General features: G+C 36.8%; 1 protein-coding gene and 1 long non-coding RNA gene across 5 annotated transcripts in view; one reads left to right on the top strand and one right to left on the bottom strand.

Annotated features, from left to right (window-relative positions):
- Positions 1–27,386, bottom strand: part of RNF169 (ring finger protein 169) — a 106,385-nt gene that overhangs the window by 68,895 nt on the left and 10,104 nt on the right. For all 4 annotated transcript variants that reach the window (XR_002079972.2, XR_002079974.2, XR_002079973.2 and 1 more), the window contains exon 2: positions 4,379–4,452. Coding sequence is in view for 1 of the 4 variants with exons in the window: in XM_019449819.2 (XP_019305364.2) it covers positions 4,379–4,452 (74 nt within the window). In the remaining 3 variants the exon portion in view is untranslated. The remainder of the gene's footprint in view (positions 1–4,378; positions 4,453–27,386) is intronic.
- The window catches only part of LOC109267200 (uncharacterized), a 40,640-nt gene that overhangs the window by 4,363 nt on the left and 8,891 nt on the right, over positions 1–27,386 (top strand). The window contains exon 2 of the long non-coding RNA XR_002079975.2: positions 10,616–10,719. This is a non-coding gene — a long non-coding RNA (uncharacterized LOC109267200). The remainder of the gene's footprint in view (positions 1–10,615; positions 10,720–27,386) is intronic.

Here is a 27,386-nt window from a genome sequence, read left to right as displayed (position 1 = left end):
TAGGATAATCTATGATTACTAAGTAAGTATCTTTTAAAAGAACTAGAATTAGAAGAATAAAATTTCTTTAAAAAAAATTTTTTTAATGTTTTTATTTATTTTTGAGACAGAGAGAGACAGAGCATGAGTAGGGGAGGGGCAGAGAGAGGGAGACACAAAATCCCAAGCAGGCTCCAGGCTCTGAGCTGTCAGCACAGAGCCCAACGTGGGGCTCGAACTCATGGACTGTGAGATCATGACCTGAGCTGAAGACAGACGCTCAACCGACTGAGCCACCCAGGCGCCCCAAGAATAAAATTTCTTATTAACTTTTCATAGCCCTTATAAAATTTTTTACTATCACTTAAACAAAATAAAATATACCAAATAAAAAGTATATCAGTAGCATGTTATGCATCAAATAGTAATGATGAGTTGTGTACAACAAATTCCCACTTACCATCCCTTGCTTAGTGGAAACTTTTAAGGATCTTCCTTCTCTAGATATACATCCAAATAATTATATATTTACTTTGTTTTCTTTTAGAAAATAAAATATGCACTCTAAGAGACACCTTTTTCTCTATCAAGTTCTCCATCCAGATGTCTAGCGCCTTTTAATTCTCCTTTACAACTTTATTAAGGCATATTTTACATGTTACATAATTTATCCACTTCAAGTGTATAATTTCAGTGACTTTCAGTAAATTTACCAATTTGTGGAACACACCATAATCAGTTGTAAAAATCTTCACCACTGCAATTAAATCACACAGGCCCGTTTATTCTTACTCCCCATTCTCATCCCCTCCTCCAACAAACCATTAATCTACTGTCTGTCTCCATATATTTGCCTATCCTGGACATTTTCTGTAAATGGAATCATACAATATGTGCATCCATTGTATCTGGCTCTTCTCACTTAGCATCTTTCTGAGGTTCATCCAACTGGTAGCACGTTCCATTTTATTGCTGAATATTAGTCTACTGTACGGATATGCCATACTCGTGCCATTTGATTTTATGACTTGAATTTGCATTTTCCAGGTTGTACAATGGATGCCAGATAACATGGGTACTTGCAGGTGGGTGGAGAGAGCTTTATATGTCATTTATTTAACCCAAAAGACATAGGTGAGCGTTTTTCAAGCCCAATCCAGTTTATATAGGGTGAGACTGCCCTAGCTTCACTTAAAAACATTCTGCCATCATTCCCTTTTAAAACTGCTTTTCTGTCCCTCCTTCCTAATAAGAATAAAAGCACAGTTCCCCAAGGTTTCCTTCTCTCTCCCAAAGCTTATTAAAAACCTCAGCTCTTACTATGCATTGTTTAACCTTCTTTTTCTACCTCCAATCCTTGTTTTCTTTTTATCTTCAAGCTGATAGGTTTAAAGTTTCCATATTCTTTGTAAAAAAAAGTATATCAGAATTAAGTATCTGCAGATTCTGGAATTTTATTTAAGAAGAATCTGTGGTTCTTTTGATGTGGTCGCTAAAAATAATTTCTTCTTAAGTAGAAAAAAACTGTGTAAGTGATTTAAAAACAGAAACCAAAGTGGCAATCCCTATCAAAATAACACCAGCATTCTTCACAGAGCTAGAATAAACAATCCTAAAATTTGTATGGAACCAGAAAAGACCCCAAATAGCCAAAGCAATCTTGAAAAAGAAAACCAAAGCTAGAGGCATCACAATCCCGGACTTCAAGCTGTATTACAAAGCTATAATCAGCAAGACAGTATGATACTAGCACAAAAACAGACACTCAGATCAATGCAACAGAACAGAGAACCCAGAGATGGACCCACAAACATATGGCCAACTAATCTTTGACAAAGCAGGAAAGAATATCCAGTGGAATAAAGACTGTCTCTGCAGCAAGAGGTGCTGGGAAAACTGGACAACGACATGCAGAAGAATTAACCTGGACCACTTTCTTACATCATACACAAAAATAAACTCAAAATGGATGAAGGACCTAAATGTAAGACAGGAAGCCATCAAAATCCTTGGGGAGAAAGCAGGCAAAAACCTCTTTGACCTTGGCCACAGCAACTTCTTACTCAACACGTCTCTGAAGGCAAGGGAAATAAAAGCAAAAATGAACTATTGCAACCTCATCAAAATAAAAAGCTTCTGCACAGCGAAGGAAACAATCAGCAAAACTAAAAGGAAACCAATGCAATGGGAGAAGTTATTTGCAAACGATATATCAGATAAAGGGTTAGTATCCAAAATCTATAAAGAACTTCTCAAACTGAATGCCCAAAAAACAAATAATCCCGTGAAGAAATGGGCAAAAGACATAAACAGACACTTCTCCAAAGAAGACATCCAGATGGCTAACTGACACATGAAAAAATGCTCAACATCACTCATCATCAGGGAAATACAAATCAAAACCACAATGAGATACCACCTCACACCTGTCAGAATGGCTAACATTAACAACTCAGGCAACAACAGATGCTGGCGAGGATGCGGAGAAAGACAATCTCTTTTGCGCTGCTGGTGGGAATGCAAACTGGTGCAGCCACTCTGGAAAACAGTATGGAGGTTCCTCAAAAAATTAAAAATAGAACTATCCTACGACCCAGCAATTGCACTAGTAGGTAGTTATCCAAGGGATACAGGCAGGCTGTTTCGAAGGGGCACATGCACCCCAATGTTTACAGCAGTGCTACCAACAATAGCCAAAGTATGGAAAGAGCCCAAATGTCCATCGATGGATGAGTGATAAAGGTGATATGGTATATATATATACATACAATGGAGTATTACTCGAAAATCAAAAAGAATGAAATCTTGCCATTTGCAACTAACCACATGGATGCAACTAGAGGGTATTATGCTACGTGAAATTAGTCAATCAGAGAAAGACAAATATCGTATGACTTCACTCATATGAGGAATTTAAGATACAAAACAGATGAACATAAGGGAAGGAAAGCAAAACTAATATAAAAACAGGGAGGGGGACAAAACACAACAGACTCTTAAATACAGACAACCAACAGAGGGTTGCTGGAGGGGTTGTGGGAGGCAGGATGGGCTAAATGGGTAAGGGACATTAAGAAATCTACTCCTGAAATCATTGTTGCACTATATCCTAACTTGGATGTAAATTAAAAAAAAAAAAAAAAAAAAAAGGCAGAAACCAAAGTACCCTCATAATACTAATATAAAAGAAGCATGAGGGGGTGCCTGGGTGGCTCAGTGGGTCAAGCATCTGAGTTTGGCTCAGGTAATGATCTTGTATTCTGTGAGTTCAAGCCCAGTGATGGGCTCTGTGCTGACAGCTCAGAGTCTGGAGCCTGCTTCATATTCTATGTCTTCCTCTCTCTCTGCCCCTCCCCTGCTCACGCTCTGTCTCTTTCTAAAGGTAAATTTTAAAACACACTTAAAAAAAATTTTTTTTAAAGTTACTAGGTCATGATTTAAAAATAAACAAAATAAAATAAAATAAAATAAAATAAAATAAAATAAAATAAAATAAAATAAAATAAAATAAAATAAAATAAGATAAAAGGGAGCATGAGGACCCAGGTCAACATTTGACACTCTCACTTAAAAGAGAAAGTCAAAAAATGTATAATAATTAAGCAGAGTTCTCTATTTTCTCCTTCATGTGACCTCCTTAAATACTAATTTTTCCATTCAATATAAAATGCCACAATAATGTTATTGTCTCACCTGTTTTATGATGATGTCTGATTCAGATTAAGTGGATTATTTACCTTTACAAAACATTAAATATCCACATGTAGAATCATTTACGGAGGTGTGTAAGGTATGGTGGTATAGGGAAAGGGCTGGGGAAGGATGATACAAATCTTCTAACATTCTTCTTATTACCAGCCTTTTTGACATCTTAATTCTCTAAGTGATTCCCAGACAATTAGCTTGAGAACATCTAAAATAAGATGATGTGAACATAGCTAAAAGCTTTCCCAGTGGTAAACATTCTCCACCTAGGAAATTATTTCACTACCCTCTGAATGGCCTAAGTTACAGTTCTTCTGGAGTACATAACAGAGTAAAAGCAACAAAAGATAACACCAATTACACGTAATTAGAAGAACTTTGCAAGATAAGGAAAAATAGTACAAGCTATTATTATTAAAGCTTAAATGTTAGCTTTTAACCAACATTTAAATGCCAAGAATACCCCCTTGTTGCAGGTGTAAGATAGGCTTGGGGAGCTACATTTTCATCTTTGAAAGGATAGCTAAAAAGAGGTTCTTAGTTAAGGTTTACTCTACTTCTATTATAGCTACGGTATAAGGTAATACAGAGAAAGGCTCTGCATTGTAAATTAAAAACCCACTAAGCATTCTTTAATGTCATTATTTCAATTTACTTTAAGAATATGAGTGATATGCTAATGTGTATACTATACCTTTCTCAGGCTTTCATATTCCTCACGAAGTTCCCCAGGCTTGCTTAATTTGATTGGTGCTCTGAATATAAACTCTGGAGAAAAGGGAAAAGAAACACTTTTTAACAGAAGTTTCTAGGAAAGAACCCCAAACCTTGTCCTACTGCTGTCCTCACATTATAAACCACATGAAAAATTGTAGTCATCTTAATTTGAATAGTCATTCATTCGTTAACAAATATTTATTAAAGGGTATAAATGAGGCAGAGTTCTAAGCACCGGTTCAGAAGCACTGAACACATAAAGCCCTTGCTCTCGTGGAGTTTAGGATCTTACAGACAGTAAACAAACAAGTGTGTACATAATACCACTGGTGGTACTGTTATGGAGGAAAATAAATGTAGGATGAAAGAAAAAGATTATTTTATATAGAATGGTCTGGAAGGGCCTGGTAAAATAACATGTTAAAGGACCTCAAGGAAAAACTGTACTTAAAGTTCTTAGTTCAATGTTACTAAGTAACATTTTAAATGAACTGAAGTTTTATTCATAACACTGTATCTTTCTATTTCTTTTTCAACATTGCCATTGCCAGCAGAGTATTTTCCTGTATCCAACCTGTAAATATTTTCAGTATATAACCTGATTTTTTTACCCTTAAAGCCTTTGTGGTTTTTATTGGCCTATAGAAGAAAGTCAAAACTCTTCAATCTGTCATTCAAGGCCCTCCAAAGACAGATCACAACTTCGTCTTTCTCCAGCATTGGATCTCTTAACCCTTGACTGTTAGTTACAATAGATCCATGCCATATATTTTTAAACTTTCTACACTGTTTTCTTAGCTGAAATTCTGTTTTCTACCCTCATCTCTCTATATTTTTAAGTCCAAGCTATCCAGGACCACAGGAGACATACAGTACACACGGGTAATATAAATAGATGATAAAAATCCGAATTAAGAATAGGAATAAAAGATAGTTCTAGGGGCACCTGGGTTGCTCATTTGGTTAAGCATCCGACTCTTGATTTTGGCTCAGGTCATGATCTCAGAGTTGTGAGATCAAGCCCTGCATCAGGCGCCATGCTGGTCATGGAGCCTGCTTAAGATTCTCCCTCTGGAAAATGGGTGATGGGCACTGAGAAGGGCACTTGTTGGGATGAGCACTGGGTGTTGTATATAAGCGATGAATCACAGGAATCTACCCCCAAAACCAAGAGGACACTGTACACACTGTATGTTAGCCAACTTGACAATAAATTATATTAAAAAAAAAATTCTCCTTCTCCCTTGTCCTCTGCCCCTCCCCCGCTAACGTGTGCACTCACTCACGCGTGGTTTCTCTCTCAAAATAAATAAATAAATAAGTTCTAAATGCTAACAAAAAGGAGCGGAAAAGTCCACATTTACACTCCTTAAATGTGACATTTCTATATAACTCTATGTATATGTAGTGGTCAAAATACAGTATTAATTTTAAGACTTTCTAAGAACTCTATATCCCACTAAGGTTGATAAATATTTGTTGTAGACAAGTAGGCTCCTCAAAAAAATTGACTTTTGTCCTTTTTCAGTTGTCTCAACTATTCTGAAAGACTCTAGCATACCTAAGAAATATGGAAGATAGAAACACTGGATCTAATGCAGAAGCAGGGAACAGTAACTTAAAGGCCTACAAGTACTAGAGAACTGTTAGACTTTGCCTGTGGGAGGCAAACATTCCACCACCTTCACTCACTTAAAAAAAGTCCTGATGACTATTTTCATCATATCCCTTAAGCACATTTCTAATTATAGGCAAACAGTATTTAAAATCTGATGCTTTAATAGAGAAGGAGAAGCAGAGAGGTAAAAGAAAACCCTTAAGGCAATACAGTACTTTGAATCCATTTATGGAGAAGCTATCACATGTAAAATACTTCATATATATTTTCTCAGTGAATCTTCACAGAAACTTTGTAAGGTAGGTATTATACCCATTTTACAAGAAGGAAAATGAGAGGTTAATGACTTGCCTAAGGCCACAAAACTAGTAAATGGCAAAACCAACAGAAAACTATTAATAGGAATAAAGAGGGAAATCAAATAATGATTAAAAAGGCAACCCAACAAAGAAGATATAATAATCACGAACTTGTATGAACATATACCACAGCAAAAACACTAATAACATTATAAGGAGGAATTAATAAATCCAAAATAATGGTAAGAAATTTTAACACACCACAACTAAAAACACATCAGGCAGTCCAAAAGGAAGTAAAAATGTAGAAAAACTGAACAAAAAAATTAACAAACTTTACCCTAATATATTTATATATATGTGTGCACTCAATGAATAGAATATATATTCCTTAAAGCAAACAAGGAACAATTAAAAATTCACTAGGTCACAAAGAACTTCCAAAGAATTCATATTATACAGACTTTGCTCTTGGATCCTAGCTGCTATTTTCCAAGCCAAGTTTTCTGGCTACTTGGCTGGTTATTCTGGATTACCCAATATTCTTTTTCAATAAATTCTTTTTCTGCTTAAATTTGCCAGAGTAGATTTCTGCTGATTAAAACAGACAACCGGATGGTTGCATCTTTTAGGTGAAACTATGAAATGACCCATAAACCAAGCTCTAGTAAAACAGGTTAAGAAAAAAAAGAGAGAGAAGACAAAGTAATACCTAGAATAAAGAGAAGGACCAAAATACAGATATCAAGGTGGGGGGGGGGGGGGGGGGGTTAAATCTCCAAAGGTTATCAAACAATGCTATAATGAATGATCTTGCATGCATATCATTTTGCAAGTATATTCATAGATCAAAGTGTTGGAATTACACTTACTGTGTCAAAGAATATGTACCTACGTGTTTTTGTAATTCTGACAGACAATACCAAGTCTTCCTTCCTTCCGGTAGCCTATACTGATTTAAGTCCCACCAGCAATGCATAAGAATGCCATTTCCTCATACCTTTTCCAACACAACAAGTGTTGAAACATTTTAGTTTTGCCAATCTAATAGGCGAAATTCTGTATCTTATATACATATTTTATGAGTGAAATTGAGTACTTTTCATGTTTGAGTAATTTGCATTTACTTTGATATGAAATGTTCTTTACTCCTTATATTAACTTTTTCTTCTTGATTTGTAAAAGCTCTCTTTCTATAAGGTAAATTAGCTTTATGTCACATAACTAGCAATACTTTTCCTAGTCTATCATTTGCCTTGACTTTGCTTATAGTGGTTATTTTTAGGTAGTTATATTAATCAAACTTCTCCTTTTATGGCTTCAGTATTTTTGTACAATTGGAAAGACCTTCCCCAGGCCAAAATATAATAGCAAATTCTATCATATTTTCTTCTGGTACAAAGTATAAGATTCTTCTCCTGTCTCCTTTTAAAAATTCCAAACCTTTATTTTTATTTGAGGAGCAACATGAGGAAGACAGTCTTATTCAGGCTTATAAATTTACTATCCAACACAAGGGACCAAAAATATTTTAGTGGTGGCCTGGTGGAAATGATGACAATTTTTATTTACTGTTGGAGAATTTGTTTTCTTGAAAACGGTCTTGCTAACATTTAGAACAAAATGTCCAAAGAGCTTACCATCTTCATCACATAGTGTAAATAATACAAAGTTAAAAGCCTGATCCCCAACTTAGAAGTTTCCAGAGCTTTGGAGAACTCATCTCAACTACTTCCTCTTCTGTAAAATCAGAGTATTATGACCGGCCATTATGAGGATCAAATGAGTATAATGAAAATGAAAACACTGTAAACTATTTCAGCCAGTATAGTGGCATGCAATAAAATCTACTAACTACAGGGGCACCTGGGTGGCTCAGTCGGTTGAGCGACCGACTTCAGCTCAGGTCACGATCTCACGGCCCGTGAGTTCGAGCCCCGCGTCGGGCTCTGGGCTGATGGCTCGGAGCCTGGAGCCTGCTTCTGATTCTGTGTCTCCCTCTCTCTCTGCCCCTCCCCCGTTCATGCTCTGTCTCTCTCTGTCCCAAAAATAAATAAACGTTAAAAAAAAAAAAATTAAAAAAAAAAAATCTACTAACTACAAAATTGTCTCTGGTATTGGAGAGAGAAAGAAGTTGTGGTTTGGTCTGGTTTACTTGAAATTACAACTTACAAGAAAAAAATATAATTATTCAATTGCTTTGATAAGTATATTACATTGCAAGTTAAATTAACTTTCGGACACCTATTAATAGAAATCTCAAAGTTTATGTATAAGGCCAAGTGGAACTCAGCATACTGACTGAAATCTGGGCCTTGACTTATTTGAGAGTAAAAGGTAATGGGTAGGGTAGAGGTGAAGTACCAATTTACATTCACCAAAATCAGTATTAATATAGATTAGCTTAATCTCAGATTAAGATTAATAATGTTTAGGGGCAACTGGGTGGTGGCTCAGTCAGTTAAGCCTCTGATTTGGGCTCAGATCATGATCTCGTGGTTTGTGAGTTTGAGCCCCGCATGGGGCTCTGTGCTGACAGCTCAGAGCCTGGAACCTGCTTCAGATTCTGTGTCTTCCTCTCTGCCCCTCCCCCGCTCACGCTCTCTCTCTCTTTCAAAAATAGTAAACATTAAAAAAATTTTTTTAAAGATTAATGATGTTTAATGCTTTAACAATACAAAATGCTAAATAGTCAAGATCATTTTTTGCCCCAACAGAACTGTGCTACATTAAATGGCATTGTGCCCCCAAATTCACAAATTACATAAATACAAAAAAACTGTGAATTGGTCCAACATGACACTAATTTAAATATTTAATCCTATTTCCCATTTTACTAATACCCTCTAGAAATGTCAACAAGGCAAAAAAAATCCCATCTTTATCCTATGGACTTGCAAAAAAAACCCCATATTAGATTCTAATACCTGCTCGGTCAATCAAGTGAAAGTATTTAGAAATGCCAAGGCTTCTCTTTGCCTTGGTCTCTTCATCTATCAAATAAAGATCAAAATACTGGCCAATCTACCTCCTAGGAATGCAGAAGATCAAAATTAAAAGAAGTAGGAGTAATCAATGAAGAATCCCTATAATAAATAAAAACAGCTAACATTTAATAAAAGTACACTATATACTAAATGTCGCACACACACACACGCACACATACACACAATGTAGAAAAGAATTAAGACAGCAGGCCTCACTGCCTATCTCAAAAGGCCCACTTACAAGGTTGGCCCTTGGCTGACTGGGGCCTAGGAACTTGGATTTCAGTAGAGTTTGCACCCCCACAACTGATTAGGTACAGGTTTATTACACCTAAATTATTTATAGAAACAATACAGTTATGGTGAATACCTTCTTTCGGGCTGGGAGTCTGTAATTTTGGCACATGCTAGGCAGAGGGTGCCCATCATCAGCCCCTAATTAAAACTCTGTCTAATGAGCTTCCCTAGTTGGCAACATTTCACATGTGTTGTAACAACTCGTTACTAGGGAAATTAAGCATGTCCTGTGTGACTTAACTGAAAGTGGACTCTGGAAGCTTTCATCTGGTTTCCCCTGAACTTTGTCTTATGTGCCTTTGCTGCTTTTGAATTATATCCTTTCACTATAATAATTCATAGCCATGAGCATGACTATATGCTGTGTCCTATTAGTACTGCTGGTGAATCATCATAACTGGGTGGTCTTGGGCTTTCCTGAGAAACACACACACACACACACACACACACACACACACACACACACACCATGGACTAAAATTAAAATCTCTTTAGATCTCATTTCTACCTGAGAGACAAGGGTGGCAACACACTAGATAACTTGTAACTTTACAAGTTAATGATTCAGTAACAATATTTTTATTTCATTTTAATTTACTACTCAATAGGTTTCTCCAAATTCTGAAATACTCTATTAAAGTTTAACATGATGGTAAAAATGCTATTAGATTTTAAACTTACATAAGAGTAGCTATAATATCTAAATAATTTCTTTGAAGCTTTTTGAAATGTGGTGTTTCAATCCGCTTGAACTATTGAGAAATGGGACAGAAAAGGGCCAGAAAAATGAAAATCTCCCCTTTTAAATCACAATCTTTTACAATGTCTCTTAAAGCTGACTGGAAAACATGTATAAAATCAACATTATTAATTATACTAAGATATTTATCAATCATTATTAACCTTTCAGTTTCCCCACCTTTTAATAAAGAAAAAAACAATCACTTATAATACAAGAGCTGCTGTCTGCTGATGTGGGACTTTTTTCTCTTTATTTCCCTCTGCCTTTCTAGGGTCATAAGTCAGATTCCTCCACTCCAAAAGATGAAATTATGGCTGAAACACCTGCAATACTACCACTAGAGCAGAGCAACTGGAGAAAACCCAGATGACCCTGGTATGGTGATGCCTTTTCATATATACTATCAAAAATATAATTCATAGACATCATTAAAATTAAAAATGTCTGCTCTGCAAAAGACAATGTCAAGAGAATGAGAAGATAAACCACAGACTGGACAAAATATTTGCAACAGACATAGCTGATATAAACATAAGACTATTACCTAAAATATACAAAGAACTAGGGGTGCCTGGCTGGCTCAGTCAGTAGAGCATGCAACTCTTGATCTCGGGGTTGTGAGTTCAAGCCCCATGCTAGATGCAGAGATTACTTCAAAAAAATTATAAGTTTTTTAAAAATATACAAAGAACTATTAAATTCAAAAGAAAACAATCTGATTTTTTTTTAATGGGTAAAAGACCTTAACAGACACCTCACCAAGGATATACACATGGCAAATAAGCACATAAAAAGATACTCCATATCATAGGTCATTAAGGAGTTATGAATTAAAACAAGATACCACTACACACCTATTAGAATAGCCAAAATCCAAAACATGAAGAAAACCAAATGCTGGCGAGGATGTGGAGCAACAGGAACTCATTCACCGCTAGTGAGAATGCAAAATGGTACAGCCACTTTGGAAGACAGTCTGGCAGTTTCTTACAAAACTAAACAGTCTTACCATATGAACCACCAATTGTACTCCTTGATATTTATACAAAGGAGTTAAAAACTTATGTCCACACAAAAACCTGCACAAAGATATTTTTATCTGCTTTATTCATAATCACTAAAACTTAGAGACAACCAAGATACCCTTCAGTAAGTAAATGGATAAATAAACTGTGGTACATCCAGAAAATGGAATATTATTTAGTGTTAAAAAGAAATGAGCTATTAAAGACATGAAATGACATGGAGGAAACTTAAATGCATATTACTAAGTGAAAGAAGCCACTCTGAAAAGCTACATATTGAATGATTCCAACCACATGACATTCTAGAAAAGACAAAATTATGGAGACAAAAAAAAAAAAAAGACCAGGGTTTGCCATGAATGGAGAGGGGTAGGGATGAGATGGCAGAGCACAGAGAACTCTTACCCCAGTAAAAACACCCTATACAGGGGCACCTGGGTGGCTCAGTTGGTTAAGCGTCTGACTTCAGCTCAAGTCATGATCTCACAGTTTGTGAGTTCAAACACCACCATGGCGCTCTGTGCTGACGCTCAGTCCAGAGCCTGGAGCCTACTTCAGATTCTGGGTCTCCCTCTCTCTCTGCCCCTCCCCCGCTCCCACTCTGTCTCTGTCTCTCTCAAAAATAAATAAAACATTAAAAAATTTAATAAATACTCTGTACAATATTATAATGATGGATATATGTCATTATATATTTGTCCAAACCCAAAGAACATACAAGAGTGAACTCTAAAGCAAACTACAGACTGTGTGATTATAATGTGGCATTGTAGGCTCATTCTTGGTAACAAATCTAATATTTTGGTGAATGATATTGATAACGTGGGAGACTAAAAACACCATTACCCTCCTTAGTCCAGAGGAGTTAGTCCCAAACCCAATTCCCCTACCAGCTTCTATAGGGATTTTCAAGTGTTTCAGTAGCATAGAAACAACCACTCACCTTTCCTTCACTGCACAGAAAAGACAAGCTAGAAACTACTTCAGGTGTCACTGAGGTGCTGAATATCTTGGTATTTGTAAATGAATCCAATGGTTGTAATACTTTCTTAATGCCTGTCCTCCAACTACTACTATGTTTAACAGGAAGAGAAACTCTCTAAGGATATGATGCCTTAAGAATGACACATCCCTGTGGCTGGTGACCTAAACAGAGTATTGCATTCAGTCTAATGTGAACTGGAGAAGCAGCTATACTTCCTTGAAGGTCCTTCCTGAAAAGGATTTTCTCTGGGGTGGGGTGACTGGGTTATTAATAAAGGCAAACAAACAAAACAAAATAGAAGACAGGCATTTTTTCTAATTGTACCAAAACCTCAGGAATGAAGCATCACTGACAAATCATACTCAATACAAAATTAGAAAAAGAAACTCATTCAACTGTACTGGGAAGATGTTAACCCTAACACTCCCAAATCCAAAGTTAATCATTCCTTGGTACCTGGCTATGCTTGAGTTTTCACCCCTGTACATTCAAATTCTTATCAGTACATCAGAATGAACAAGAACTTTGGACTCAGGTCCCAAGACCTAGATCCTAATTTGAATACTCAGACTTACTAGCTATTTATCCTTGGGCAAATAAAAAAAAAAAATTCTCTTTGGGTAATTTCCATCTCTATCACCACCTGCAGCACCATTATGATGGCCAGCAGTTATGTAACACTTACATTATGCCAGGCTCATTTCTAAGCACTTTGTATTTATTAACTCATCTAATCATTATAATGACCCAGAGGGGACATACTATTATCCCAATTTTATAGAGCATTTAATTTGCCCAAGGCTATGCTGCTATCAGTGAAAGAGCTATGACTTGAACCCAAGCAATCTGGCTCCAGAATCTGTGCTCTTATCCACAATTCCTTATTACTTCTTTAATAATAATTTTTTTTAAAAGCCTAAAATCCCTATAAAACAATAGGCAAACAACATGAACAGGTGGCTTATAGTAAAAATAAAGTCAGAGGTTGGCACCCAACTCTTGATTTCAACTCAGGACATAGTCTTGTGGTTTGTGAGGTTGACCCCCTGAAGGAAGAAGCATGGAGCCTGCTTAGAATCCTCTCTCCCTCTATGCCCCTCCCCTGCTTGCATGTACTCTTTCTCTCTCTCTCAAAATAAATAAACATTTAAAAATAAATTCAGATGACTTATAAACATATTAAAATGTGTTCAATGTCACTCATATTTTAAGATACCAAGAACTTTTAAAACAAAACACTTTTTATCAGATTGGCAAAAATCAAAGAGTTTGATAAAGACGAGTTAGCAAAGGTATCCTTTATCTTAAAGATATCTCACAGATGTGTACAAAGATGTTATGTATAAGAATGTTCACTGTGGGGGCGCCTGGGTGGCTCAGTCAGTTGAGCATCTGACTTTGGCTCAGGTCATGATCTCAGGTTGACGAGTTCGAGCCCCGTGCGGGGCTCTGTGCTGATGGCTTGGAGCCTGGAGCCTGCTTCGGATTCTGTATCTCCCTCTCTCTCTGCCCCTCCCCTGCCCATGCTCTGTCTCTCTCTGTCTCAAAAATAAACATTAAAAAAAAATTTTTTTTAAATAAAGTTCACTGTAGATCCTCACAATACTAAAGACTTGAAAACAACCTAAATATCCTTCAATTAGAGACACTGAATAAATTATCAGATGACTGGGATACCGTGAATCTATTACTATACTATCTGCTTTAATTCCTGGTCTGGTTTCTTGGTTTACCCAGTAATTTTTATTAGAATGTCTTTCATTGTGTATGAAAAACTGTAGAGGCTCTGGATGATATTACATTCCTACAGAGGATTCATCATATTCTCCATAAGCATTTAGAATAAGGGCAGATCACCTCACAATCCAATCAGGACAGGAGCTGATTCAAGGCTGGCTGCAGTCTTTGTAAAGCTTGTAAAGCTTACCCTGCTTTGTAGCCCTTCAGAGGTCCAACTGAGAGTCTGGGTGTTTACCAGGACTACTTCCCTTGGAAGGTCTTCAAATTTTCTCTCCACTAAAGAACTGCTACAAGAATCCTTTGCTTTTCAGTAGCTTTCTGTGAAGGTTCTTAGCCCTTTTTTTACCCTCCACAGTTTAAGAATCAACAAATCCTTAAGATAAAAAAGCAGGTAGAGGGAGAAAAGGGAGTAGGGAAATGTACCTCCCTTCTCTCTGGGATCTTGGCCTCTCAAGTTCTTGTTGCTCTGTCAGCCTTGAACTACAATTTTTGTATCCCCAGCCCCATGAAGAAAGCTTTGCTATCTTTCCACCTCTTAAAGTTACACTCTCCATTCGCCAAGAGACCACAAATGTCTGAAGTCCTGGCTGCTTTAGCAACGTATCAATGCCTTCATATAGATTTTTTTTTTTAATCAGGCTTTTCTAGTTATTCTCAACAGGAGTTTTGGTCTGCTACAATCTGCTCCATCATAGCCAGAATCAAAATCTACATTTTTCATAAGCAGTGGAAAAGACAAATTTTTATCATCAGACAACAGACCATTACTATAGAAGGAATGAGCAGTGAGGAAGAATACAAAAGTAGAGAATATTCCTTCGAGAAAATCAAGAAAGGGATACAGTAAAGGTAAAAACATTTGTGTTCCAAGTCCTAAAGAAACTTAAAATCTTTCTAGGGGAGGAAAAACATACTTGGTTGGGTGAGACAATTATAGAATGTCAAAGAGTTATAAAACTAAACATTTAAGAGCTGCATAGAACAGGGGCACCTGGCTGGCTCAGTCAGTAGAGCATGTGACTCTTGATCTCAGCGTTATAAGTTTGAGTCCATATTGGATGTAGAGATTACTTAAAAACAAAATCTTAAAAAAAAAAAAGAGCTGCATAGAACAGCAAGAGATAGAGGTGCACAAAAGCAAAAGGAAGACAATGAATCCAAGTACATCTTCTATAACAAAACATACGTAAGTGCAGAGATCCACAGGATACAAGAGGGCATTATCCATATTAATTTCAAGGTTACCTGCTGGTACTATCCACCAAACAACCACTATCAAATAGAGTAAGTGAAAGGAGAAATCTTAATGTTAAATTAAGTATATCATTTAGAATTAGGAAGGTGGAGACATGCAGAGTGAACCACAAATCCATTCTAAAATGAAACTAAAGTGTTTTCTATTTTATCGACTATTTTTTGGTTTACTCCTTCTAACTCTAAGAGTTCATTCAGAAGACAGCCAAGTACTAACTGTCCAAGTACTAACTGTCTTAAACTAACGCAACTGTTCATTTCCCCACTTGCCCAAGACAAATAACAATTTATAGCAAGCAATATAAAGAGTGGTTACCTGGGGAAAAGAAGGGCAGAGAGAAAAAGTTAAAAGCTAATAAAATGTTAATACCAAACTTTAAGACTGTTTACTTAAGTACTGTAATTAACACCACAGATTACCACTACATGAACTTATACCGCTTGTATTTTAAAACTATCCTTTGGCAAAGAACTAATCAAATCAAAATGTTACAGCTCACATACCAAGAACATATAAAATGCTTACAACTTTTGACCTAATAATTAATCTCCAGGAATCTAAGAAAATAATCTAAAATACATAAAAACTTTTACGTAAAAAGATTTTCATTGCAACCTATTCATAACTGCAAAACAAAAACTGAGAATAACCTAAAAGTCCAATTTTGAGAGAATGGTTAGGCTAATTACAGACAGTCTATATAATGCATGATTATTCTGCCATTAAAATTTTATATAAAGACTTTTTAATAATGGGAGATATAAGAAAGAAATAATAAGACAGAAAATAGAAAACCATTTAGATTAAACGAGAGATGCAAGTTGCCAGACTCAATGCCTTATAATTTCAAACATAAAAAAAAAAACAAAAAACATTAAGCAGGGGCATGTGACTGGCGCCACTGGTAGAGCAACATTACTCTTGATCTAGGGGTCATGAGTTCAAGCCCCACACTGGGCACAGAGCCTGCTTAAAGAAAACAAACAAACAAACACTAAGCACAGAAATAGCAATAAACAAGTGGAAAAAGAAACAGCAATATAAATGTAGAAGTCACAAAAGGAACAAAAATATTAAGTTATCATGTAAAAAGTATGTAAGAATAATGAAAAAAGTTTCCAGAGATTAGGAAATTAAAGCAGGAATGACCAGTGAAGAAGAAGGGAGTTGCTGTGGGAAGAAAAAACACACAAAACAAGGCATGACACCTGAAATTAATACTACACTATATGTTAACTAACTGGAATTTAAATAAAAACTTGAGGGGCGTCTAGTGGCTCAGTTGGTTGAGCATCCGACTCTTGATTTCGGCTCAGGTCATGACCTCACAGATACAAGATCCAGCCCCATATCAGGCTCCACACTGAGCATGGAGCTTACTTGGGACTCTCTCTCTCTCTCTCTCTCTCTCTCTCTCTCTCTCTCTCTGTGTCTCTCCCCTGCTTGCATGCTCTCTCTCTCAAAATAAATAAACATTTTTTTTAAACCCTTGAAAATAAAAAAAAAGTATGAGACCCTTTGCCCAAAGCATTTATAATATAGCTTATTAATGAAGACAAATTCATAAAGTTTTTAAAAAGATTTAAATAACAACAGAGATGATGACAGATGCAATATCACAAAATAAACAATTGCTTAGTGAAGCTTACAAGCCAATACTGCAATACTCATCCGCCCACCCACAGGAGGAAGAGAACCAGGGCTGGGAAGGAGAGGCAAGACTTTAAGATGGGACGAAGCAGAGTCTAACCGGTAAAATTTAGTTAAGTAAAAAGATGGAGAAAAAGCAATTCATGCAAACAACAAAGCATGAAGTAAAAAGGCTGGACAGTGAATAACTAAAACAGTGTTTAAGTAAAACAGAAAGGTTGTACAGGCCAGAAAGGTAGGCTCGGGCTAGATTATGGAGAACCTTCAACAAGGTTCTCTATGAAGTTAGGCTAAGGAATCTAAACTTCACCCGGTTGGAAGCAATGATGATACTAACATATTTAATCTTATTAATATGGTACAACTATTAATAAACTATTAATAGTAGTTATAATAGTTAATAAACCTGTTATCCCACATGCTTGGGGAATAGGTTGTTCTTTACTTTTATGTGGTAACAATGCCAAATTTGGGCAGAATCCCCCCTACATACAGTATGAAGGAGGTACTTCTGTGATTCTATCAGGAGTGCTTGCCTGGGTTGGTCACTCAGTTAAATACTTTTTTTTAATATAGCACTTTACCAAACATATGAGTATACCTGATAACTTCTTAAGTACAAAATCCCGGGCTGTGGATACCATTCAGATACTCTCTGGGCACTCCACAACATCTCTAGCCCTCAGTTTCCCCATTCCCAAAAGGGTAACAATAACTCCCTTAATGAACTATTATGAATGATTAAATGTGATTTAATGTAATGTGTCTGGTACAGTGTTGGCTACATAACTGATACTCATTGAATGTAGAAACTTCCCTATAAGGATATAGGGATATATATCAGGGATATAAATCTCTTGGAATTGTAGGAAAATATGAGAAATTCAATGAAAAAAAAAATGGCACCAAAGTGTTTTTTCATATATGTATTAGTGGGTCAACTTTAAAGTACTTACTAAATTAACTGCTAATAAAAATTAATAAATACTCAAATTTCAAGTTGCATCTTGCTCCCTTAGCTTAAAGAATTAACCTGATTTGTACCGTGATTTGGAAAGAATAATGAGTAGCCCAAGACTATAGACTCGTGGCCAGAGAGTAAATATTTCAGGCTTTGCAGACCATAAGGTCTCTGTCCACTCTGCTACTGTAGCATGAAAGCAGCCATAGACAATAAGTATGGCTGTGTTCCAAGAAAAGCTTTATTTACAAAAATGAGCAGCAGGCTGGGTCTGGCCTGCTGACTCTATCTATCAATGCCTGGTGCTAAATGTTTGCATTACCACCTCTCCCCCCCCCCCCCCTGCAAATTCATATGTTGAAATCTAATCCCCAGTGTGATGGCATTTAGAGGTGGGGCCTTGCAAAGGCGATTAGGTCATGAGGGCTTTGCCCTCATGAATGGGATTAGTGCCCGTATGAAAGAGATGCTAGAGAGCTCCTCTGCCTTTCAACCAAGTGAGGACAAAAGCAGCAAGAAAATGAGTTCATGAACTAGGAGGTGGGCCCTCACAAGACACCAAATATACTAGCATCTTGATCTTTGACTTCCCAGCCTCCAGGACCATGAGAAAATAATTTCTGTTGTTTATAAGCCACCTAGTCCATGATATTCTGCTATAACAGCCCAAATTGACTAAGACACATGGATTGGAGAAAGACAAAGTAACAGAGATCAACAGAATTTGCAAACGCACATATTAAACAAAAGTAGAGTGAAAGCAGTAAGCTTCCTTGTTTAGTCCAGAAATGGCCCAAACAATTAGACATGGTTAGGCAGCTTGCATTGGATCAGCACAGTCAAATCAACAGGAGACACACAATAAAAGATGTCATAGATGCAAATACAGGTATAGGAATGCTGCAGAGAGGGAGGCCCTGTAGATGTAGGCAGAACAAGACCACCACATGGTTGTCCCACTATATCCATCATCCTAGCACAAAATCCTTTGGATTTAATTTCTGCTCTGTTTGAGTCAAAGAATCATTCACACTAGTCCACAAGGTGGAATGATACCAAAATTAGAAAGAGTGCTGGATTTGGAGCTATACTACATGTGTTCAAAGCTACCACCCACAGGATAAATATTAATAGTCTTTACACTCCCAAAGCCTGTGTTTCTTCATCTGTAAAATGGGAGTACTACCTACCATAATAGGGTTGCTTTTCTCATCTAATCCTCCAATATCTAGGAGCGCCTGAGTGGTTCAGTTGGTTAAGCATCCAACTATGGCTCAGGTCATAATCTCACAGTTTGTGGGTTTGAGCCCCACATCAGGCTCTGTGCTGCCAGCTCAGAGCCTGGAGCCTATCTAGGATTCTGTGTCTCCCTCTCTCTCTGCCTCTCCCCCCACACACAAGTCTGTCTCTGTCTCTCTCTCTCAAAAATAAATAAACATTAAAAAAAATTTTTTTAATCCTCCAATATCTATTTGGTACAGATTCTGTGTGTATTAAATGGTAGCCTAATTGCTCTCTTGGACTCTTTGTCTTTCCATCTACCATCAACACTGCTTCCTTGGTTTTCTATAAAACACAGACCTTACCCTATCATCCTCCTGGCTTCTTTCTGCCTACAAGATTTATAAACAGTACCCAATCTACCACTCCAGCCACATTTTTCCATTCCCGCAATACCTCTCCCCTCCCCAGACTTAAGACATCTATTCCTGGATATGCCATACCCTGTCTCCTCTATGACTTTATATATGCCACTTCCTCTTTCCAGAATGGTTTTTCTCCTTCTCACTATACAGTGATTACTTCCAAAGCTGATCCATTGCTCTCTCCTTTGTGAAGCTTTTCCCGCTTAACCCAGAGAGAATTACATCAGCTTCCTGTAGGCCTCATAACATTCTGCACTTCTCTCAGTGGTAGTAGCATTTATTACCCATGTTATAATTATTTGTCGCTGCCTCTGCCTCCCCAAACTAGAAGATTTCCTTTAAGATAGGGATGGTCTCTAGGTATGTGTCTCAGTGTAAGACTCAGTGGCCTAAAACATTTTTGTAGAATGAACCAATGAGAAAGATCTTTAATACCATTAGCACCATTTTATACCAAAGTCTTTCAAATAATTTGTTGTCTGAAGGAAGCTGAAGTTAATAAAGCTTTTCTTTATAATTAAGGCAAAGGTAAACTTCAGTAAAGTCCAATCTTTTGTTGAAGTTTTACAGAACCAAACACAAGCAAAACACAAGAGAAATGGCAAAACAGAAGGGAGTCAAAGGGAAAATAAGTCCACTGCTATTCAGAAAAATAAAAACCAAACCAAAATTGGAAATAAGTTATCTTCAAGCTTAAAAATTTTGTGGTAAATCATGTGATGAGGAAGATGTCTTGACAGTAATTCAAGCCCAAAAAAAAAAAAAAAAAACAAGGAAAGAAACCAGTTTTGTTGCTGACAAATTCAGTATGAGTAAGGCTACTGCAATCTTTAGCAGTATTAAGAATTTTACATCCAGGGGCATCTGGGTGGCTCAGTCATTTAAGCATACACTCTTGATTTCAGCTCAGGTCATAATCTCAGGGTCATGAGATGGAGCCCTGCCTCAGGTTCTGCACTGGGCATGCAGCCTGCTTAAGATACTCTCTATCCCTCTCCCCCTCACTCTCTCTCGATCTAGAAAAAAAGAGAAGACAAGAGAAGAGAAGGAAAGGAAGAGAAAGAGAGAGAGAAAGAAAAGAATTAGCATCCAGAAGGAGGGACAGTAAGCCCCACCACACTTTGCATTAGTCAGGTATTATTTAAAGTATGAGAGTCATCTCTGAGTGGCATATTTAAAGAGGACCAACCAGAAGGAATCATAACATATAATCAAGAACTTTTAGGGATTTCTTTTTTTTTAGAAATCTTTTTCCTCCATTAAACATTTACTATGTATCTAATACATTCTAAGTACCATATGAAGTGCTGAATACATGAAGACATAATCTCTGACCTCAGAGAGTTCACTGCAGTGCCAGATACACAAATGAGGAACTGAAATCTAGTGACATGAGTGATGCATATGCTGTGTGGTGGCACAAAGGAAGATAACTGACTCCTGTATGAGTGTGAAAAAAATTTTACAGAGCACTTAATATTTCACCTGGGCCTGAGAAGATGAGTATAATTTGACAGGAAGATAGAGTATTCCAGGTAGGATAATCATAGGGGACAAAAGGCCAAAAAGCATACTATATTACAAGAACTCTAAGTACTGTAGCATGATCAGAACATTTGGAAAGGGAGGAAGAAGACCAAAGAAATGAATTTGAGAAGTTTAACCTAAAAATTTAGATAGAAGTAATCATGGTCTTTAAATACTTGAATACTAAAACTAGGGAAGTAGATTTTAATTCACTAGAAAACTTAACTTTCAAACCATTAAAATTGTCCAATATAGAGACAGCAATGAGTAGTCCCCACAATGGGAGAAATATGCCTATTCATGTATAAAATCAATCTCCCCTTGGTGTTCCAGGTCTCATCTTCTCTCACCTTAGCTCATCACTTTTCTCTACTCTCTCCAGCATCAATTTCTTCCTCTCTACTATGATAACACACAAATCTAATACACAAACATGACATAATATCAGCTATCTTAAAAAGAAACAACTCCTGAGCTCTTGCCCTCCAGCAAGTACTGGCCTGTTTCCCTGCCCCCCTTTACAGCAGACCCCTCCAAAGAGTAGTGTATGTATTCACTGTTTCTCCTTTCTCACTTTAACTCATGCTATTAGGGCCTTAGTTTGTTCCACCACTCTCCCAAAACTGTTCTTAATAAAGTCACCAAGAAGGACCTCCAAGGTTCCCCAGGGTCAGTTTACAATAGACACGAAAGAGTTCAATGAATGGGGATAATCTGATAAACAAACAGAATCTTTACTTAGCCTAAGTACTAAGGATCTTTCAAATCAAAACAGCTAATAGCAGGCTTATGGAAAGTTATCAGTCTGGGATAAACCAGCTCAGCTTTTGCATACAACTATCTCCACAGTAATACTATCCATTTCTTCTAGAAAACCAGAAAGAAAAGTGAGATGTTGAAATTGGACAGTCTTGCACCATCTTTATCAGTATGACTAATCAGCACTCTTCTTCCCTTACATATCTTCATCACAATCGTCTGACACTTATTTTTAACCTAATCTTCTAAAATAGACTCAGGCACAGTTATTAAGTATGAAAGATAATTCTTCTTCCTTCAATGTTCCTCCTCTAAACATTCTTGCTCTCTTCAAGTCTACCCTTTTTAAGCACCTAGTTCAATGCCTTACACATCTAGATACTCTATAAATGTCTAGCAAGTAAACTATAAAACCTAACATATGGGACCTAATACAAAGTAAACTCCATAAATGCTATTTCCCTCTCCAAAACTATCCCAACTTTAAGAATGCATAAAATGATAAAACCTCCCTACCCTATATGAACAAATTTATCTAGTTCTCTTTCTCAAAAGTACCTGCATTTTAAGAGAACCGCAAGAATAAGGGACCTAAAGAAAATATGTATTGAATTTCAGATACTACAGGATACATGTGAGTGATATCCTGAGACAACAGAACCTTCCCTAGTCAATGAAGTCATTAAACATCAATTTGGCCCTTATATATCAAAAGAAAGTTAAACAATTTCTTTTTACTAATTATCATTTCTAAAAAGCCATATATAATATTTAGGCATAGGTAAAAAGCTAGTAAAGTCTGGCAGGAAATGTATAATTATTAACAATAGTTCTCTCTAGAAAGATAAACAATAATTGCCTGAACCATAATTTATCCCTTTATCCCTTTTCCTATCAAGGACAGGTGTCACTACTCTTTCCAGTACTATAATGAGCATCATTTTTTAAAATTTTGTAATTGTGTATAGGTGTATATACATGAATATATATCATAAATGTCATACACATTCATACATAGGGCAGACACCTATTAACGGAATTGCCACGTGGCAAGAGATAAAGAATGTATCTCTTCAACCTTACTAGGTATGGCCAAACTGCTCTCCAAAATGGTTATACCAGGTTTTACTTCCCCAGCAGCATGTGGGTCCCCATTAATTATCATTAATTGATCATAAATTATGCAGTCTGGTAGCCTCTCATCATTGGCTTAATTTGCTTTTCCCTAATTATCAATGATAGCATAACTCCAGATGTTTATTGGCTTTTCAGTTTTCCTCTTCCATGAAATGTCTATTCAAATAGACTATTTTTTCACTATTTTTCTGGTGAGGTGTCTGTCATAGCGATTTGTGGTTTCTCATATATTTTGGATATTAATCTTTAATTGGTAATTTCATTGAAAACATTTTCTTCCACCCTGTGATTTATCTTACTTTACATTATAATACAGAAGTGTTTAATGTATCCAAATTATGTCTTTCCTTTATGCTGTTTATTTGTATGAAGAATCCTTCTCTACCTCATTTTCATAAAGATACTTCTAGTATTTTCTAAGTTTTGTGGTTTGACATTTAATCCATTTGGAATTAACTTTTTGTGTATAGTATGAGGTAAAGATCTATTTTTTTTTTCTGGTTTTCTATAAGGTTAGCTAACTATCCACAACAATTGAAAATGGGTTCTTTGCGACACCGAATAGCCAGAGTAATATTGAAGAAGAAAACCAAAATGGGAGGCATCACAATCCCAGACATTAGCCTCTACTATAAAGCTGTAATCATCAAGACAGTATGGTATTGGCACAAAAACAGATACATAGACCAGTGGAATAGAGGCCCCAGAATTAGACCCACAAATGTATGGCCAACTAATCTTTGACAAAGCAGGGAAGAATATTCAATGGAAAAAAGACAGTCTCTTTAACAAATGGTGCTGGAAGAACTGGACAGCAACATGCAGAAGAATGAAACTAGACCACTTTCTTACACCATTCACAAAAATAAACTCAAAATGGATAAAGGACCTGAATGTGAGACAGAAAACCATCAAAACCCTAGAGGAGAAAGGAGGAAAAAACCTCTCTGACCTCAGCTGCAGCAATTTCTTACTTGACACATCTCCAAAGGCAAGGGAATTAAAAGCAAAAATGAACTACTGGGACCTCATCAAGATAAAAAGCTTCTGCACTGCATAGGAAACAATCAACAAAACTAAAAGGCAACTGATGGAATGGGAAAAGATATTTGCAAATGACATGTGGGATAAAGGGCTAGTATCTAAAATCCATAAAGAACTCACCAAACTCTACACCCAAAAAATAATCCAGTGAAGAAATGGGCAGAAGACATGAATAGACACTTTCCCAAAGAAAACATCCAGATGGCCAACAGACACATGAAAAGATGCTCAACGTCACTCCTCATCAGGGAAATACAAATCAAAATTACAATGAGGTATCACCTCATGCTGGTCAGAGTGGCTGAAATGAACAAATCAGGAGACTATAGATGCTGGAGAGGATGTGGAGAAACGGGAACCCCCTTGCACTGCTGGTGGGAATGCAAACTGGTGCAGCCACTCTGGAAAACACTGTGGAGGTTCCTCAAAAAATTAAAAATAGAACTACCTTCTGACCCAGAAACAGCACTGCTAGGAATCTACCCAAAGGATACAGGAGTGCTGATGCATAGGGGCCCATGTACCCCAATGTTCATAGCAGCACTTTCAATAGCCAAATTATGGAAAGAGCCTAAATGTCCATCAACTGATGAATGGATAAAGAAGATGTGGTTTATATGTGCAATGGAATACTACTTGGCAATGAGAAAGAATGAAATCTGGCCATTTGCAGCAATGTGGATGGAACTGGAGGGTATTATGCTAAGTGAAATAAGCCAGGCAGAGAAAGACAGATACCATAATGTTTTCATTCATATGTGGATCTTGAGAAACTTAACAGAAGACCATGCAGGAGCGGGGAAAAGTTACAGAGAGGGAGGGAGGCAAACCATAAGAGACTCTTAAAGACTGAGAACAAACTAAGGGTAGATGGGGGGTTGGGGGAGAGGGGAAAGTGGGAGATGGGCAGGGAGGAGGGCACTTGTTGGGATGAGCACTGGGTATTGTATGGGAACCAATTCGACAATAAATTATATTAAAAAAAAAAAGAAAAAGAAAATCTTTGCCCCACTGATTTGTAATGCCATCTGTCATCTATCAAATTCAAATATATGAGGGCATGTTACTCAACTCCTTATTTTTTGGACTTTTTAATTATTTTAATTTTTTTAATGTTTATTTATTTTTGAGAGAGAGAAAGACAGAGCACGAGCAGGGGAGGAGCAGAGAGAGAGGGAGACATGGAATTTGAAGCAGGCTCCAGGCTCTGAGCTGTCAGCACAGAGCCTGACACGGGGCTCGAATCCACAAACCGTGAGATCATGACCTGAGCCGAAGCCAGACGCTCAACCGACTGAGCCACCCAGGTGCCCCTGGACTTTTTAATTATTTAACACTGGTTATCCAACTATCCTGACATCAGTACCTTTTTCAATTAATACGGCTTTATAATAGCTTAATATTTGATAAAGCAATGTGCTCCAAAATTGTCTTGAGTGTTCTTGGCCACTCACTAATCATCCTTATTGACAAGTTCCACTAAAAAAGAAAAAGTTCCCCTCTACTCCAGGTGTTCTAGCTTTTTAAATGAATGAATGGTAAATTCTTGTCAAATGCTCTTTTAAGAATCTATTGAGATGATCATATGGTTTTACTTTCCTTTAGTTCATTAATGCTGTATACTGAATTACATTAGATTCTTAATGTTAAACTGAACCCCTATTCCTGGAATAAATGCTACTTGGTTGTGAGGTTTTTTTTAATGCGCTACTAGATTAGTGTATATTTCATTTTGGATTTCTTAAATCTACATTCATGAGATTGGTCTGTATTTTTCCTTTCTTATGCTGTCCTTGTATGATTTTGATATCAAGTTGTAAAAGCCTTCCAAAAGGAACCTGAAAACACTTTTCTTTCCTGGAATAGTCTGCATCCTGCAATATTTGGGTAACCTGTAAAACCCTGTGCCTGGTGCATTCTAAGCAGACAGAATTTTTCTTCTGCCTTTTATTACAGAAAAGTCCCAAATATTTATTACAGATACCTGTATAATGAACCCCAACCTATCCATCCCCCAGCCTCAACAATCAATTCATTGCCAATCATATTTCATCTATTCCCCCAATCATTACCTCTCCCCACTCCCCTTGAAGGAATGATTTTGAAGCAAATCCCAGACATCAAATCATCTTATCTGGGAACATTTTAGTATCTCTCCTAAAGGACTCTTACAAAATATGTAACTATTGTCACGTTGAACATTTCATAATCTTTAATATCAACAAACATCCAAACAATGTTCAAATTCCTATCAAATGTTTTGACACAGTTTTTCAAATCAGGATCCAAATAAATTCATGCACTTAAATTTGTCATGTCTTTTCATCTACAGGTTTCCCTTCTATTGCTCTTCCTCTTCCTCTTCTTCCTCTTCCTCCTTCTTCTTCACATTATTTGTGGTAATGGGCCATGTATCCTGCAGTTTCCCACATTCTGGATTTTGCTTATTTTATCTACATATTACTTAGTGGATAGATTTTACTATTCATTTTCTTTTTTAGTTACATTTCTGTTCATATTTTCTATTTATTCTTAAGCAATCTGTGACAGATTGCAGTTTTTGGTAAATGAACTATTTTATGCAATATTTCAAATTCATGGCATAAAGCCCATATTCTATATTTACGGGATTTTTATATCTTTATCACATCTGTAGTTGTATTCCCTGTTGCATTCCTAATATCATTTATGCCTTCTTGTTTTTCTTTTTCTTTGACCAATCTTGCCAGAGATTTGTCCATAATATAAAACTTTTTTTTATTTTTTTAAATGTTTTTATTTATTTTTGAGACAGAGAGAGACAGAGCATGAGCAGGGGAGGGGCAGAGAGAGAGGGAGACACAGAATGCGAAGCAGGCTCCAGGCTCTGAGCTGTCAGCACAGAGCCTGACATGGGACTCAAACTCACACACTGAGATCAAGACCTGAGCTGAAGTTAAGACGCTCAACCGACTGAGCCACCCAGGCGCCCCCATAATATAAATCTTGTATTACGACCTTCAGTGAATTAGATTTTGGCTTTATTAATCCTCTTCACTGTTTATCTTTTATTCCATTAATTTCTGTTATTTTTATTCTTTCCTATCTTCTACTTCCTTTGGGTTTAATCTATTTTTTTTTTAATATTTGTTTATTTATTTATTTAGGGAGTGAGACAGAGAGAGCATGAGCAGGGGAGGGGTAGAGAGAGAGGGAGAAAGAGAATCCCAAGCAGGCTCTGCACTGACAGTGCAGGGCTGGAACTCATGAACGTGAGATCACGACCTGAGCCACCCAGGTGCCCCTCTGCTATTACTTTTCTAACTATTTCGGT

The sequence above is a fragment of the Panthera pardus genome, unplaced genomic scaffold (genome assembly GCF_024362965.1).
Source record: "Panthera pardus isolate Hobbes unplaced genomic scaffold, ASM2436296v1 HiC_scaffold_12, whole genome shotgun sequence".
In the NCBI taxonomy this organism is placed as follows: domain Eukaryota; kingdom Metazoa; phylum Chordata; class Mammalia; order Carnivora; family Felidae; genus Panthera; species Panthera pardus.
Note: the sequence above shows the minus strand (reverse complement) of the source record. Positions and strands in the feature narration are given on the sequence as shown.